We start from the raw sequence: 18613 nt of genomic DNA on the forward strand, positions 1-18613 counted from the left end.
TTAGCCACAAACACCAATAAGCAACTTAGTGTTTGTAAGCTTGTTTTTATTTTGTTTGAGACAATGTTGCAATGTAGTTCAGGTTGGCTGTGAACTCCCAACCTTCTTTCTGTCTCCTTGATGAAGTGCTGAGCTCGCTCACAGGCTGGAAGCACGGCCACATAACTTCATAAGCGCTTTCTGTAGTGCTGACTGTACAGGATGAATGTACCAGCATGTCACATTCCAAAGCCTGAATGTACAGCACGTCAGATTTGAATGTCTACCCTGTTATCATTAAAAATGAGATGTCAGGCAACCGATATGATATGGAGATATTTATTGTAGAACGGGAGAGGGGAGAGGGAAGAAGGAGGGGTGCCCCAAGGAGAGAGAGAAAGAGAGAGAGAGAGAGAGAGAGAGAGAGAGAGAGAGACAGACAGACAGACAGACAGACAGACAGACAGACAAGGTGCAGGTTGGTCCTTTTATAGTCTGACACACACTTGGTGGCAGTAGGTGATGAAGTCATAGGCTGCTAAGCAACCTAGAGGCAGGCCGCTTACATGCCAACATACCCTATTCCCACTGCTTTATAGATCTCCTCCTAGTATTTTTGTAGTTCACATACCTACCATCCCAAATCAGTGTGTTTAGCCTTTACATGTTATTTATCACTTGCTTGTGGGTCAGCATTTTTACTCTAAAATTAAAGTGTTTCTGTTATGTACACAGTATTCAACTATTTCAATCATGTTCTCTCCCATCAAATTCTCAGTAAACTTTATGTTTCTTATTTTTAAATGTTTTACACTTACATTTATTTAATGTGTATATGTGTGTGGGGGTGGGGGTGGTGGCATGTATTGTGCGACTTTTGCAACCTGCAAGTGGTTTAAGACTCGGAGACGCCTCTGTAGTTTAAAGCCATCAGCCTTTCGCTGGGACTTACCCAACTTCCTGGCCTGTGTCGCAGCCATGTGGCTAGCTCTTTTACCTCCCTGTTCTTGTTCCCCACCATCCTGTTCTCTCCTGCCCCTCCTTCCATTCCCCTGCATCTGCTTGGAAGTCCTGCCATCTTACTTCCTGCCCCAGCTACTGGCTGTCGGCTTTTTATTATAGCCAATCAGCAGTAAAGTAAAACCCATCTTTTGGGTTGACTTAAGGCATAGAGGGCTGCCTGACCTTCATGTTTTGGGCAGGTGTGGAAGGACAAGCATTGACAAATAGGAAGCCCAGTGACTGGCCATAAAAATGACAACAGCGAATTCCTGCCAGCACCTAACTCTCTGCCAGTACAGTAATTGGCAACTGAAAATAGAAGCGTGCCTTGTCAGTGAGAAGGAAGGTCATCCCAAGAGGCACGCACGCCACAGTGCACTTGAGGAGGTCGGAGAATAACTTGCAGGGGTCAGTTTTCTACCTCCACCATGTGGGGTCCAGGGATTGAACTAAGAGCGTAAGGCTGGGCAGTAAATGCCTCTATTAACTGAGTCACATTACAGGCCCAATATCTATCAGACTTGACCAAATTACTTAGAATCGGTGGGTCCCTAACAATGGATAAATATATTACTAGAACTTCTCATTTTTTGTAAAAACTGATTTTGTACTTTCTTTTTTAAAATTCAAACGTGCACGAGCTATCTTGTAGTTGGTTTAATTTTCAGTTTTAAAATCATAATGGATATGAACATTTTCCCATTTTTTTTCCTCTTGTTATTTGAGACAGTGTCTTGCTGCATAGCTCAGTCTGGCCTAGAACTGGAGATCGTCCCGTCTCAGTCTCCTGAGTGCGTGAATATGAAGCTACCCTGCCCTGCTTTGTTTTGTTAAATTTTATTTTGAGACAGGGTTTCTTTTCTTTTTGTTAATTCACATATTTTGTGAATGTGTAAGTGCTTCATCTTCATTTATACCAGAAGAGGGCATCAGATCACAGATGGTTGGGAGCCATCATGTGGTTCCTGGGAATTGAACTCAGGACCTCTGGGAGAGCAGCCAAATGCTCTTAACCACTGAGCAATGTCTCCAGCTCCTGCTTTGTTTCTTAAGACTAAACTTTTCTGTTGTGTAAGTGGTTTAGTGCAGGGGATTGCTACTATGGCCCAGCAGCCATCTCTGGCCGGCACTTATTCCTAAAAATAAAATGTTACTGGCTCACAGCCGTCTTCACTTGTTTATATACTACCTCCGGCTGCTTTTTGTTGGAACTAAACACTAATGCATTTGCTATCAGGGCTTTAACAAAGTGTTTTGAGCTGCTAATCTGCCTCTCTGCCTGTTCGCCCCTGCTTCCCTCTCCAGGCTCCAGGGTTGTCTCATGTGTCAGCTCCCTCCACCCCGTACTGGGTGTCTTCTTGTCTTTGCGCGTGCATCTGTGTCTGTGATTCCAATGGCCACTCTGCCAGGACCGTACACCTGAGAGGGACCATTCCCTTTGAGTCAGACTCACAATCCTGGTTTCCTTAAAAGATACTGACAGTTGATGTAGGAGAACCAGAGTGTTTGGGAAGACCCTTTGCGAAACTACAAGATACTATATAAAAGCATCAACTTCTAACACTAATTAGCAATTTTTGGATGTAGGAGCATCAACATCCATCACCATTTCTATTGTTATTTTAAGCCACTTACTGGGGACTCTCATTGGCTCTGGGGGAGCAGACAGTCTTCCATTTCTTATAATACTCTATTGAATTCTACCAATACAGTGGGGAGGCTAGGCGAGTTATTTTGGCAGGTTCTAGAGGTCAACTTGGTTCAATTATAAGAATCTCATCAATTCAAATGATCATTTAAATGACTAAAACATTAAGTAACCAAACAAGAAAGCCCAACTTCCTGCATCATCCTTCTGTTAATTCCAGAGAACAAAGGTTGGGATGTTGGGGAAACAATGTATTTGGCTCCCAAGAGAATATACTGAGCCAAAGGACAGTTCTTTCCTTCAGTAAGTTATAAATGCAAGCAGTTATGGGAAAGGAGAAGATAATGCCTTGGGAAAAAGTCCGATTTACTCAGAGAAAGACAGAGATTCTGAGCTAGAACATGCTATTAGAAAGATGCCCAGACTCTTCTGACATTCTGCTTCCTGCTGCAGAGTGTTCCCTAGAGCACTGAGCCCCAACCTGCCCTAACTGGCTTTTTAGAAGCGAGTCTGCAGTCTTTGTTCTGATGGCTCCTCCTTTTCCTTGAGTTATCATGAAATATATTAAATATATCATAAAATATAAATATGATGTATCATTACAATGTATGCACAGATGTGGTTTGTTCATTTAAACAATGGTCGTGTTTCCTTTGCTCTGGGAACAGGCACATGTTACAGAGTGAAAGCTTTGTCTGTTATGAATGTTCATTCAACCCTAGAGCAGATCGGTCTCATCATAATGGTCTTTCTGAGGAGGACAGCGCCTGCCCCTTCAGCACCTCCATTAGCCAGCAACTCTAATTTATTAATAGTGGTGCGTGCTCCTCAGGAAGTGCAGTATATAGTGAGGTCAGAAAATAAGCACAGGAGGGAACTTGGTATTGATTTTCTTCCGCTCCGTGAAATTACATGACAGCTCAACCGCTTGCAGCGGCAGCTGAGTCAATATGGCTCCATTCGAGACCACCTTCAAGTCCGGTGCTTTTCCCATCCCTTATACACACCCTCTACTGTCAGGTTCATTCATATTTAATTGCCTTTTATGGTGAAACAATATGACCTCCCTCCATTCACAACACCATGGTGAGGATTTTGCTCTGGGTAGAATTGCGATGTATTCCAGGAAAAGAATGGTTCGCCCTGGCTTGCTAAAAATCAACAGCACACCGAAATAAATCTGAAAATCCAATGGACAAAAAAAGATCAATAGAACGAATCACAGATTCCTTGTAAGACTTTTTTTTTCCCTTCAGTACTAGAGTGTTGCTAAGTCTTCCTGGGTTTGAACTAGGAATGGTGCCTTGTAGTGTGGGACTGAGAAGATGTCATTATGCCAGCCACACCGTTGCATCTGTGTGAACGCTGGTCGTGACCACTTACAGACTGCAGGGAGATGCTAAGACTCTCTCTGGTTTCTGTCTTTAGGGAAGCAATAAGCCGCCTGTGTGAAGCTGTCCCTGGGGCCCACGGAGCCATTAAGAAGCGAAAGGTGAATATTTACGTGAGCTTCTTGTTTTATGTCCTTTAAACTATGGCAAAATGGTATCAAAATAGACCCTTTATTCCTGGGATTCTTTAATTTTTTTTCATTTGTAACCCCCTTTTGCCTGAGAATTTTATGTATGTGTATGCATGTATGTGCATGCATGTTTGAATGTGAGCATATATGTGTGCTTGTGGCTGTGGAGGCTTGGTCTTCCTAATCTGTCTCTCTGCCCGTTCGCCCCTGCTTCCCTCTCCAGGCTCCAGGGTTGTCTCATGTGTCAGCCCCCTGCACCCCGTACTGGGTGCCTTCTTGTCTTTATTCATAAATTTATTAATTTATCTTGGAAACAGGGTCTTTCAAGTAGGCCAGGCTAGCTGGCCAGTGAGCCTAAGGAATTGATCTGTCTCTGCCTCCCCATTGTGGGGATTATACCCATGTCTGCATTCATAAACACATATAAATGATAATAATAAATAAAATAATTAAAATTGTTTGATATACATATAACATAAAAACACTTATTAATGGTGAAAGCTAATGAGAAAAATGTGCTTATTTGTTTTTATGTAAAGGAGTACATTTTGGCTGGATATTTGATAATACGGGTTATAGATCATCGTATAGATTCTTCAGATTTGATCAATATTTTATTTTGTGATAGTCAGTGCTGAGAATGCCACTATTAGTAAGGGGCAGAAGGATGTCTGGGGCCATTTCAAAAGTTGTTAGAAGTTTTAACCTAATCTCAAGCCAAAATTTAATGATATTTTATGAAGCTCAAGTAAATGACCCAGACAACACTTTTCTTTCATAGCCAGCATTTTACTATAATACAATTCAAAAGATATACTAATTTGATAGTATTGAATGGCAGTTGGAAAATATTGAGCCTTTTTCCCTTCTGTAGTCAAACCAGGGCTTTTCGTAAGAGTGGAAAACTCTCTAAGTTTGGTGAGATACTGCAGTGCCCATAGCATAGCATGTGCTCTAACCCTGTGCCCAGATGTTTAAGGCAGCATGTGCTGGTGTTGTGGGTCTCACGTCTGTCCTTCCATATCCACACGTCCCATGGAGAACCAAGGCTTCGATGAAGTCCTACCACTCAACTGTTCTAGCTCATGTTTTTTATGTAAAATGAAACAGAGAAGTGGTGTTACACGTCCGTACCTTACAGCGGTGTTTTGTTATTTTTAAAGGCTCCCGTTAAGTTCCTGTCAACGGTTCTTGGCAAAAGCAATCTTCAGTTTTCAGGAATGAATATAAAACTCACCGTTTCGACATGCAGCCTGACACTGATGAACCTTGACAACCAACAGGTAAGCTAGCCAAATGATACACAGTTTAGCATATCACACATACATACACATACACATACACACACACACACACACACACACACACACACACACACACACACACCACACACACCACACCCTGAATCTATGGATAATAAAGAGAGTAAGGTATCAGAGTGTGCTTACAATTTAATAAGCCACAAAGGGAAAAATTGCCTTTTGCCTATGCACACCAGTAATTAGAATTCCTAACACTGTTATTAACTATTGCTGGGGACTTTAACTACCTACAAAGCCACTTACTGCACCTGATTGGCTTTGTATAAAGAACCAAAGATAAGAGGAAATGGTTAATATTGTTTGCCAATTAAAATCCCCAGTGTGGTCATTGGCCTGGGGTCAGATGAAGGACCAAGAGCAACGGTGGTGTTGGGTTAATGTATTAGGGGATGGTGTTATGAAAGTTTTCTCTGAGAGTGGGGGGACTAGGCAACATTTTCCTCCTCTCCTCATAAGGTCCCATTGAGAAACCGAGGTCCAGTTCCACCAAAATTCACCCTGGGGAACTAACGAGTTTATTAGGCTCACTTACCAAGCATAGGTGAAGGGCAAAGGGCAGGAGCATGGATGGCCTTAAAACAGTCACACTGAAAGGTTTGCATCCAAAAAGACTCTCCTATAGCTGTGTTGATGGAGTCCCCTACCTAGTCCTTTCCATCTTAAAGAGTTTAATCCCGGGGCTGGAGAGATGACTCAGAGGTTAAGAGCCATCTGTCTATTCTTCCAAAGGTCCTGAGTTCAATTCCTAGCAACCACGTGGTGGCTCACAACCATCTACAATGAATTCTGGTGCCCTCTTCTGGCATGCAGGCACACATGCAGGCAGAATATGTATAAATAATAAACAAATAAATCTTTTAAGAGAGAGAGAGAGAGAGAGAGAGAGAGAGAGAGAGAGAGAGAGAGAGAGCTAGTTCTAGCGCATCTCCACGTGCAACTCGGGAAGAATTGCAAATGGCATTCAACTAGTTGTGAGGAGGGGCTGGATACTCTGTTGAGGGTCCTGTGATCCTCCCTGTCCCTTTCTTGTGAGGTAACGTCACCGGTCTTGTTGACTGATCTTTTATGAATGGGTACAGCTGAACTCTTAAAGATGGAGGCAGTTGGGCTCAGAGAATCGCCCCAAACAAAAGCAGCTCACCAAAATCTGTGCAGAAAGTGTCACCCTCCAGGTGATTTAGTTGAAAAGCTCTCTAAGCTGTAACAGTGTGGGCCTCATTTTCTTCGTTCATGATTGATGATGGTTTAGTTAGCCTGGTTTTTCCTGCAAACATTATTCACTAGGGAGCCACACTATTGCAACAATTGTAAAAGACGTACAGACGCTGGGCTAAATATGTACGGGGACTACAGCGTTAAGGTCCTCATGCCTCATGATGCTCTGTGTCTGCTATGTGGTAACTGAGGGTGATCCAAGGTCACTTTTGCTGTAGGGAGTGCTGTACGCCAAGGACTCATGGGTGGTTCAATCTTGTTGGCAATGGCAAGCCACTTAAGATGTTTGACACCACAGAGGCTCTGCCACATGGTGACAATTACCCTCCATCATGAGGCTTCCATTTTCCTCGTCGGCGGCCTGTTGGTCACAGTGCTTATCTACAAGGCTTCTTGGATTTGAATGCTGTGTTATAAGGTTACCTAGAGGATTAAGTGAAGTAATGAATGCAAATTACTCAGCACATTGCTGGCGACGCAGTGCCCAATATTGTTTACTCATTCTTTCTCCAAGGCCCTGCCAGATACATACCCGACACTCAAGAGGGCAAAAGCATAGTATGTAAAATTGCCAACAACTTCATTGCTGTTTTTTTTTCTCCAAGTTTAACACCAGGATGAAATGCCCAGCTCCTTTAGTAGTGCAAGATACCTCAAAGGGCACTGTTAAATATGAAACAACTTAAAGAGTTCTGTTTGGTTGGCTGTAGATCATCTATCCAAGGGTAGGTGATACCCAGAGTGGGTGTAATGGTTGCCTAACTTTGAGGGGCCAATGTAGAAGATGCAACACAAGGAAAGTTTCATTCACACATCCTTATATTTCTGACCTCAGGTACCTGTATACATAACTGCAGCTGTGATTTTACTTGCATATGGTACCATGGGGACTCACTATGTTTAAGGATGGCATCTCATTGAGCTACTCATTGTAAGAGGCAAAGCTGGGGATATTGTGGTGACAGCCTTATATGCAGAATCTAAGAATCATTTTCTTTCTTGTTTTTTTGTTTGTTTTTGAGACAGGGTCTCTCTAAGTAGTCCTGGCTGTCCTGGAACTTGCTATGTAGACCAGGCTAGCTCACAGAGACCCTGCCTCTGCCTCCTAAGTGCTGGGATTAAAGGTGTATACATGCCACCACGTCTAGCTAATTGCTTTCTAAATGTCTCTTTCCTGGGGAGACTAAAGTGAACGGGAGGGGGTGTGTGTGTAAAAACAATGACGTTGTGGTGCAGATGGTGGTGTCCCAGGTTAAGGCACCGATGACAGACCCATCAGTTCCATCCAATTCTAGTTAACTGAGCAGTGAATTTGTTGAGCCTACTTACAGAATGGGTGAGGGGTTACTTACAGGAGCATGGATGACTTCAAAGGCAGCTGCATGGGGTGGGGTGTGGGGGTGGGGGGTGGGGCATCCAGCATAGATGAGGACTCATAAAAGCTACATCTCTGGGGCTCCCTGCACAGCTAGCCCTAGCTGGGCTATTTAGGGACTCTCAGACAAGTCTTCTGAGCTCCATGTGTGACATGGCATGAGTGAGCATGTGCAAGTGCACACACACAAACCATAAAATCTAATAAAAATGTCTTTATAAAAGACAATGGGCATGGTAGCATATGTCTTTAATCCTAGAGCTCAGGAGGCAGAGCTCTGTAAGTTCGAGGCCAGCCTAGTCTAGTTCCAGACAGCTAGGGGTACACAGTGAGACCCTGTCTAAATAAAACAAAAAACAATAAATGTAAAGATGGTGTAGATGATGCCCTTGTGGGTGAAATGAGCTTGCCACCAAGCCTTAAGGTTATCCTTTGATCTTTGCTTGCTGTGGCATGCAACCTCCTCATATATACACGAATAAATAAATGTAAAAATTTTAAAAAGATACAAAGAGGGCCTGGAGAGATGGCTTAGAGGTTAAGAACACTGTCTGCTCTTCCCAAGGTCCTGAGTTCAATTTCCAGCAACCACATGGTGGCTCACAACCATCTATAATGAGACCTGGTGCCCTGTTCTGTCCTGCAGGCACACATGCGGGCAGAACATTGTATACATAATAAATAAATCTTAAAAATAAAAATAAAAAAGATACAAAGAAATGCCAATGCATGGCTTCTCCTCTTAACTTCCAAGGTTACACTTCAGTCCCCAAACACAAATACATTCAAATTTATGGACACTGTATTATTTTTCCAGGGGAGATGTGTGCAAAGGTCTATTTACACCACACTGGGCAGTAACAGATCAAATGAATGATTCCCCAAGTCCAATTAGTGAGCCTGGGAATTTATTGGAGGGCTAGGGGGTTACTCATAGAAGTGTTTGCAGTTGCACTAAAAGTCCCATCCTATCATGGGCCTCCCAGATGTCTGCACTGTCAAGTTAACCTCCCACCTTTCCTGCATTTTAGCACCTACTGAAACCAGAAGCAACAGGGGCAGAGAATTATGTACAGGTGTTCTGGAGGTGGAGGATGGACTAGAATTTCGGTGAGGGTCTAAAATCACCAACAGGCCCAATCCTTGGGGCGTTCTCTTCTCTCCCTCCAACACATGGTCCCCGGAAATCTAAGTTGGGTCATCGGGCTTGGCAGTACAGCAGAGGGTGGGTGCCTTTACCTCACCAGCCTCCCAACCAAGGGGAATGCAAAACCAACCAACCAACCCCATAAGAACTCAAGGAGTCATGCATGCTACTATACTAGCTCTGTATTGCCAACATGGCATTAGCAGGGACATCCTGCTAATGCATCCGTTTTCTTGGCACGGCCTTCGATGAAATCACCAGTCAAGGAACTTCAGCACCAAATAACCCATAGCGACATATTCATAGAGCAGGTTTTCGTAGGCTGCCCACTTCCTTTGGAAAATCCTTAAATTTACTTAAACTTCTCAGAATCCACTTGTCAGGTATTTGAAACTGGTTCACTCTATGTTGTAAGCACTAGCTGGTTAAATGTTAAGATGGGCAGAGGAACACACACACAGCAAGAGAATTTTGCACGAAGCATGTATGCAAAGCTATTAGACGAAACAAGATACTCAGAACAAGAAATTTTATTATCGCCAATGCTGGTGCATAAAGACTAACAAGCATAATCAGGAGGGATGGGGAGAAGGAGAGAGAGAGAGAGGAGTAATCAGGTGCCCAGTGGACGTCTGGGCAGGTTCAAACCCTTCAGTTTGACAGCATAAGAGTTCCTAAGTCTTTTATAGATCCAGCAGGGTTTCCTCTTACTTGACAATGTTCACAAACAGTTCTTACAATATGAAGCTCAGTTACAGTCTTACCATCTGTCAAGGTTAAAAAAAAACAACAAAAAAACCAGCAAGCAAAACTTCCCTAATATAAAAGGGTATTAGAAAGTTTGTCTTTGGGCTTTCCCATACATTTTAAAGTATGAACTTAAAACTTTAAAAAGAGATCCTGGTTTTTTTTTCTTTACTTTGAAATTCATTACAATGGATTTTTTCCAAATTATAGATCACAGTAGCTTTATAAATCATGACACATGTGCAGCCAAAATTCCAGAAGATTTTGTAACACATTTTAAGGTAATAGCACACATGATAACTGTCTACATTTATACACACATATTTACTTTGCTTATCCTCTGGGGTTGATGAATACTCAATCTTAAATTTCAAATTTAGCTTTTGATGGCTATGATTTGCACAACCCATACAATTGAATTTGGAAAGTTTTCTCAATAGACTTTCAGTTTGAATCAAAGCTGTCTTGTGGATGTATTCTTTCTCATTGTTTAATTAGATTCTTGTACCGGCAGTCACAATTTACTTTTGCAAAACCATCTTTACAAGCTTAACATGAGAAAGTTCTCCAACGTGAGGAAAACCATCTCAATCAACAGTCTGAGCCAAAGGTTTTTGCTGAGCCCCTGGGAGACCGAAACAGGAATAATTTGGTCTTTTTTTTCCTCGCGATTCTCAGGCTTAACACTCTTTGCTTGATTCTCCTTTTCCACAATGCACGGCCACTCACTGTCCTGTCTTCTATTCCGAGAAACAAAAGCCAACCGTTTTTTTATTTTTTTGCACAGAACTATTTGGAATGAGCCCCCAGAATAGCAGAATGTTGAATCTCTCCTCCCTCTCAGGTAGTTTCCTCCTCTTTCGTCAGCATTTACTCCCGATCAATGATCTCATCACAACCGAGCTCTTCGGTCAGTCGATTGACAACCATCAGCGAAAACAGCTCTTCGATAAAAGCTAGCTGGTCGAAAGGGCTCTTCTCGCAGCGAGCCTGAAACCCGCCATCCAGGGCATCGCCGGCTCGCGCCGTTCTCAGGAACACCTTGTTGGCTTCCTCCAGCGCGGCAGACACCCGGTGCATCGCGCCGCTCCAGCGCTCCTCCTCCGGGAATTCGTAGTCGTCCTCCCAGTCGTCAAACTCGTCGCCCTCCAGCTCCGCGCCAGCCTCGGGGAACAGGCCGCGCTGGGCGCGCGCGGCGAGCGGCGCGGCCTCCTCCTCCATGGGGCCCTCCTCCGGGGCCGGCCCGCGGGCCCCGCGGCCTACCTCCATATCGCCCTCGCCGCCGGGCAGCACGTCCATCTGCAGCTCGTTGCTTTCTTCGTACAGCTCGCAAAGCTCTGCCATCTCCGCCATGGTGGGAACAAGCAATTATGCCAGGAGAAAGGCTTCTGCAGAGATGGGCGCGCGAGCGGGGCGTGGTGCGCGTGCGCCGGCAAGAGGGCGTGCGTGGCCCCCCCGTGCGTGGCGCGCGACTGGGCGGGGGTGCGCGTGCGCAGGCGAGTGGGCGGGTCGGGTGAGTGTGCGGGCGGGGTGGGGGTGGGTGCGCAGGAAGGTGGGCATGCGTGGTGCGCGTGCGGGGCACCGTATACGCTCGGAGCGGAGTTGGCGGGCGTGGTGCGCGTGCCAGTGCGGCGCGCGTGCGCACGCGAGTGGGCGGCCTGGCCCGCGGGTGGGCGTGGTACGCGTGCGCGAGCTCGATCCTTTCCGGGAAGCTTCCGCTGGCTCTGAACTTCCCACCTGGAGACCAGCTCTTTCTAGTACTTGCTTTGAGGCGCTTCTCAGGTTGGAAAGTAACGGGTTTCTGGGACAGACTTCGTGTCTTTTAAACCTCCTTGCCTCCCCAGCGTCGCATGTGATCAGAGTGTCCCTTACCTCTCATTTCAAAGGCATCTCGCCTGCTGGCCTGTACACTATGAAATTTCAGCTTTCCATTCTCCCCTCCCACCGCCCGAGTATACTAAGGCTGACCTAATCATGGACAAGTGGGTGTGTGTACATACATACGCCATGGGGAAACAGAAGCCACATGCATGAGTACTTTCCTAGGATGGGGAAAAGTGGATCATAGGCTCTGCATATATTAAATAAATGCAGATAATCCTGCTCCACACTTGCTCTACAAACTTAAGCTGTGGCCAACAGTGTTTGAGAATATCCACACCCTTGCCACGTGTTGTTTTATTGAATCAATAAAATTAAACATCATCTTTATTAACTTGATCTCTCGCTCTCTCTTTTATGTGTATGGGTGTTTTGCTTGTATGTAATGTTTGTGTGCCGTGTATGTGCATCATGCTTGTCGAGGCCAGAAGAAGGCGTTGGATCTGGAAACGAAGTCACAATTGTGCACTGCCTGTGGGTGCTGGGAATCGAACCTTGGTCCTTAGTGTGAGCAGCCAGTGTTGTTTACTGCCAAGCCATTTCTCTAGCTATGATTGTATCATTATAATCTTTCCATAGCTTTAGTTTATTGAAAGATGATTATCTTTCAGTAAGTATATGGAACATTTGCTCTTTTTCAATGCATTAACCGGCCTTATTTTATGTTAGTTTTGCTGATTTACAGGGCTTTCTTGAGAACTGTATGAATACATTGCTGTCTGTATGCTTAAGGAGCCTTATGTAAAACTTTAAATTAGTTTTTATGTAATCAAATAAATCACTTCAATAATATGCTTTGCTATCTTACAAGGTAAATCTTGTTCACTCGTTTAAAAAAAACCACTACCTTAGCTGGGTTTTTTTTTTCCATACTCATTCTTCCATATACATTTTTTTGTTTTTGCTTTTGTTTTTGTTTTTCGAGACAAGGTCTCTCTGTGTTAGCCTTGGCTGTCCTGGAGTCTTTGTAGACCAGGCTCTCCTCGAACTCACAGCGATCCACCTGCCTCTGCCTCCTGAGTGCTGGGATTACAGGCCTGCGCCACGCCTCATGGTTCCATATACATTTTTAAAGCAGTTTTTAAAAAGCTACACTAATGATATTGGTAGAGTTTCTAATAGAATGTCATGGTATTTGTAAACAAGTTTAGGGGACAGTCATTCATATCTTTACAATAATATTGCCTTCTTCTCTCTCTCTCTCTCTCTCTCTCTCTCTCTCTCTCTATATATATATATATATATATATATATATATAAATAATCAGGTTTAAATTTTTTTATTCTTTGAGAATTTCATACATTTACATAATGACATGTGATCCTATTCACTGTTCATGTCCCTCTGATAACTCCCCTTCAGTCTTCCAAATATATCCCTCCCCAAAATTAATATCCTGTTTGTTTCTTTTTTTAATGACCCACTAAGTCCAGTTGGCGCTGCCCATAAGTACTTGAATGTGGGGCCATTCACTGGAACATGGGCGGCTCCCCAGTAACCACCCTCCAAAGAAGAATGCTGCTTCTCCCAGAAGCTATTAACCGCTGATGGCTCCTCAGTCAGGGATCTGGCTGTGAGAGCTCCCCTCTCACCAGTGCTGGAACTCGGGCTGGCTGGATCTCCTGCGGGCGTTGTGAGGATAACCGCCAATGCTGTGGATTCGTGGATTCACGCCTTCTCTTTTGCAAAAGGTCATTAAAAAAAAATATCCGTCAACGAAGTTGTCCCCAAAGTGCTACATGATTCTTGCTGGTTTTATACTTGGACATATTTGTATGAAATATTCCTCTTTACCCATTAAATGCACTTTCTGATGAGCTATAATTGATATGTGATCTTTGCACATTGGTTTTGTTCTTACTGAAATGTTAATATAGAAAAGTGAACAAGTAATGTGTGCAGCTTAATGATCACAAGCTGAACATATTTGTTTACCTACTACTCAGAAAAAAGGCATCATTGAGGATTCCAGAAAACCACTCTTCCCTTTTCTTGTGCCTCATGAATGACTATTTTACACTTTAAATGAATAGTTCAATAAAAATTTTGCCCTATTGAACTATTCATTTAAAGTGTAAAATAGCTGGGCGTGGTGGCGCACGCCTTTAATCCCAGCACTCGGGAGGCAGAGGCAGGCGGATCGCTGTGAGTTCGAGGCCAGCCTGGTCTACAAAGTGAGTCCAGGACAGCCAAGGCTACACAGAGAAACCCTGTCTCAAAAAAACCAAAAAAAAAAAAATTGCCATTTTTGATAAATGAAATGATGTTTTTTTGTGTGTGTTGACTTCTTTTTTAACCCAACAAACATATTGTTACATTGTAAGTAGTCTACTTGTTTGAATATCACAGTAGTCACCTTTGGGATTCCTCCAAGTTCAGAGCTATTATAAATAACACAGTCCGGGCTGGGGAGATGGCTCAGAGGTTAAGAGCACTAGCTGCTCTTCCAGAGGTCCGGAGTTCAATTTCCAGCAACCACATGGTGGCTCACAACCATTTATAATGTGACCTGATGCCCTCTTCTGGTGTGCAAGTGTACATGCAGGCAGAGCACTCTATACATAATAATAAATCTTAAAAAATAAATAAATAGCACAGTCATTTATTTTCTGAGAATACATTTTATTGCAAATGTTATTCAGTTATTGTTGAGTATCTGTCTTGGAGTAGATTTGCTTTACTGTTTTATATGTACGGCCTTAGTAGATTTTGCTACACAGTTATGCAATCAGGATTCTGCAATCATTAATTGCTGTTGCATAGTTGGTGTTTTAATTAACCTTTAAAACTGTATAACAAATAACCTCTACAAACCAGTCATTGTATTGTGATTTCCAAACACAAGCAAACAAATTAGTATCACAAATAAAACAATCACTTGGGGCTAATAAGTGCAGATTTTATCTAATCATACTTCATATGAGAAGTCTTTAAATTTTTAAGTTGTTTTAGATTTATGTGTGTGGGTGTTTTACCTATACATATGTTTGTGTACTCTGTTCAGACTTGGTGCCCCCTAGAGACCAGAAGTGGGTTTTGGGTCTCTTGGAACCAGGGTTACACATGGTTGTGAGCCAGCATGTGGGTGCTGGGACTGAAATGCTGGTCCTTAACCACTTAGCCACCTCTCGAGCCGCCATGTTAGAAGTCTTAATATTAGTGTTTGGTTACATGGTTGTGAATGACTAAAACAAAAATAAATATCGTAAGTCAGTGAATAGAAATAAACAAATAGAAACAAAAGGAAGTGGGAATTTGTACTGGTTAAAGTGATGAAATACATGTTCCATCACTTTTTTTTTCTGTTTTTAACTCTAGCTCTCAGTTTTTCCAGAATGAAAATTTTATAGTCCAGCAGGTTTTGCCCACATGACAGCAAAGGATGGCCCCTAGGAACCTTGGGTCAGTGTGGTCCTTTGTGGCAGAGAGAGACATACTTTCTACTACTGTTCTCAGTTCCTCCCACAAAACACTGATTGGCTGTACCCAGAGATTGGTATATGCTGATTGGATGGGTAGACCTTGACCATATATCCCTCAAGGTAGAGAACAAGGCACGTCAAACCCATGAGTTAGATGAGATTATTTAGGGCTTGGATACATGGACTACTGGTAGAGTAAATACTTAGGATATGCAGTGCTTTAGTTTCAACCCCTATTGCAAAAAAAAAACAACCAAAAAAAATTTATTTTAGAACGTAGACAGAGGAGTCGTTTCTAAAGTGCTGCTAAGCAGGTAGGAACAAAGTAAACACATTATAGATAGCATTAAACATGTTTAACTTGCTTTTGTCTTCCAGATTATTGCAAATCACCAAATGCAATCGATTTCATTTGCCTCTGGAGGGGACCCTGTAAGTATAGATCTGTAAAAGTTCTTTTTATAAATCCTAAGAACTTTCATATGCAGAATGTTAACTACTTCGTGTCTTCTCTAGATATTGCAATTTGTTAAATATGTCATGTATCAGGTAGATAACAAAACAAAATCCCCAATGATTTTAGCAAATGTTTCCCGTGTGCCGGGGTTTTAAAAGGTTAGGGCTCTCAAGAAGGACTGCTAGTGCTCTGTGCTGTTTGTAGTTGCTGACTATCATTTGTTAAGTTTTTAATTAACGTCAAAGTCACGAGAAGTGTGTGTCCTGTGTGCACTGCCGTTGCTCTTCCAGAGGGACCCCCCCAGCAGCATAGCAGCATTCTAAGCAGACTATCAGTTGGATTTAATACGTACGGAATCACATTCTCTGTCACTGGTGTCAGCCGAGGCCAGTCTATAATGGCCATCCAGATTTGCATAACCTCATGGAGACACTGCTCAGCCATGGAGGGAGAATTTGCAGTTCCTCTCTGTCTAGAGGCTGTGCAGGGCTCAGTCCCCACAGACTGTTCTGGGTTTCTCTCTGAGAAGACGATTCAGAGTGTCATCCCTTGATTCTTCACCGCTTTACTTCTGGACCAGAGCATTGAGAGAGGGGCTGCACACACGCTTAATGAGTTGTTGATCCGTTAGCAAACAGGGTGTGTAAAATGGTTTGTGTTTCACAATGTAAGCCCAGGAGTGTGTGTGTGTGTGTGTGTGTGTGTGTGTGTGTGTGTGTGTGTGTGTGCTTTCATGTCAGGGCTGGTACACAGACCCTCATTCACTCTACATCCAACATGATGTCTTTCTTTCTTTCTTTCTTTCTTTCTTTCTATTTTGTTTTTCGGATTAAGACTTTCCATCCTGTCTTCATCTTATTTTATTTTCAAGACAGGGTTTCTCTGTGTAGCCTTGGCTGTCCCGTACTTGCTTTGTAGACCAGGCTAGCCTCGAACTCACAGCGATCCACCTGTCTCTGCCTCCCGAGTGCTGGGATTACAGGTGGTGCACCACCATGCCCAGCCCATCCTGTCTTCAAATAGCTTCAAAGCTTTAAATTAATTGAAGCATTGTCCTTGCCAGAATCAAACTGTCTGCAGCCATTGTGGGAAACTGTGTATACCAGTACAATCAGTGGAAGGCTTGGGCTCCACTGGCTTGGGCTTTAATGACCATCTGCTGCCCTGTCCCCTCCCCCCAGTCATGTTTTACCCTCCTGTCAGAAAGGTTAAGTAAGGTAGATTAGTGCTAAGCAGTAGAGTCAAGTAGGTTTGACATGCTGACTTTCCTAAGGGTTGGGGTCTTCCTTTGCAGGATAAGGCTAATTCCTGTTGCTTCCGTGTTGCAAGGATCAAGTGAGATGATGCACACTAGGGCCAGGCACAGTGTGACAGGGCACGGGGCACGCGGTTAGAAAGAGGCATTAGAATCTTTATCCGTATTTGCTTTAGGATGCCCACTGAGCTAATTCACCTAAATAGCTAGCTGGGTCCAGGGTAAGGGGAAGCTGAGTTAAAAGTCCTGTGTGATCTAGCGCGGCCTTTCAAAAGCATGGATTGTTTTTCCTGACCGAGACGCCTGCTCCCCCTCCTTGAGTTTCTTCTTTCTTGAAAGGTTTGCGTCTCCCTAGTAACTGGGCAGGCGGCTCTCGCAAACACTTCTATAGCCACCCGTGCTTTCTCTACTTCAAAACATGCTGCAGATTTGTGAAAAGGTAGAGATATTTAAGATATTTTCTCTGGACATTTGTTCTTTCCTCTTATGTATTCTGCAATGTCTCCCAGATATTTATAGTTATAGAACTTAAAAACCAATTAGAAAGTCGGAGATCGTTTGGAAGATGAGGAAATAGGTTGGAGGTGGAATGGGGAGGGGGCCCTCACGGCTGCTGCTGCTTTTTCTTCTTCTCCTCCTCCTCTTCCTCTTCCTCCTCCTCCTCCTCCTTCTTCATCAGCACCTGTTCTAGGCCGACACTGTCTCACCTGTCAGCTTAACAAGAGAGGTCAAGTCGGCGCTGACCGGGGCTCCTAAGAAACAGAAAGCAATGCTCATGGATAGGATCCTTACTTATTTAGAAGCCATTCCAACACATCTTTCTGTTTGCCAGAGACATTTAGTTAGGTGTGTTCTATTTTTGAAAATGACTTAAGACAGGTTCTGCTGCCCCTGAGATCGTCTTCCGGCATGATTCATTGTGGTTGTTAAGTGGCGGTCCTGGAGGGCTTTACCAACATGGCTTTTACTTCCTGCCAGGAAATTGCATTCTCCTCTAGAGACATCTTTATACTTGGAAGTGGCGTTGTAGGTATTTTTCCCTCTGAGAATTAAGATAACAAACGCATCTTTAATTTTAAGGTCATACCATTCATCAGCTCCCTGTTTTCCATAAAAGCTGGAATTTCCGAATGCCTTTTTGCCTATTCTCACAAAGTCAGCAACAAATCTCTTTTTGGACTTAAGTTATCCATAGGTTCTCTGTTTTGAAACGATTCCCCTCTGCCTATGGATGGAACAATTTGTATTTTTGCAAGCTAGCTTGCATCACACACATGCAACCGAAGAAACCAACAGGTCTCTGATCAACTCATTTTCCGATGCACATGAGTCTGTTTGGACACAGGCCAGTGGTGATGCCACATCCCGGCTCCTGCTGACTTTGTGACGGGCAAGGTTTTACACACATCTCAACCCAGCCTGGGGACAGTCAGTTCCTAGACAGTTTTAAGGAATTCCTGAGTTGTGTTCTCTTTTATTCCTAATGATATAATCAGACCCTGAACTTTCAGTCTCCATACTCTTTCTATACGGATCAGAAAACACAAATTTAATTGTTAAACTTTACAAAGTATGCCGTAGAGCAATGCTTCTCAACCTGTGGGTCTCGACCCCTTTGGGGACCCAGATATCAGCTATTTT

General features: G+C 43.5%; 2 protein-coding genes across 2 annotated transcripts in view; one reads left to right on the forward strand and one right to left on the reverse strand.

The window, feature by feature from the left end:
* Positions 1–18613, forward strand: part of SHC4 (SHC adaptor protein 4) — a gene marked incomplete at its 3' end in the record, with an annotated part of 93560 nt that overhangs the window by 40662 nt on the left and 34285 nt on the right. The window contains exons 3-5 of the mRNA XM_084775506.1: positions 4058–4121; positions 5315–5434; positions 15639–15692. Of these exons, the coding sequence (XP_084631632.1) occupies positions 4058–4121; positions 5315–5434; positions 15639–15692 (238 nt within the window). The remainder of the gene's footprint in view (positions 1–4057; positions 4122–5314; positions 5435–15638; positions 15693–18613) is intronic.
* Positions 9723–11459, reverse strand: EID1 (EP300 interacting inhibitor of differentiation 1). The gene has a single exon (XM_084775529.1). The coding sequence runs from the start codon at positions 11308–11310 to the stop codon at positions 10828–10830; it is 483 nt and encodes a 160-aa protein (XP_084631655.1). The 5' UTR covers positions 11311–11459; the 3' UTR covers positions 9723–10827.

This window comes from Acomys minous (genome assembly GCF_964271855.1).
Source record: "Acomys minous genome assembly, chromosome: 3".
In the NCBI taxonomy this organism is placed as follows: domain Eukaryota; kingdom Metazoa; phylum Chordata; class Mammalia; order Rodentia; family Muridae; genus Acomys; species Acomys minous.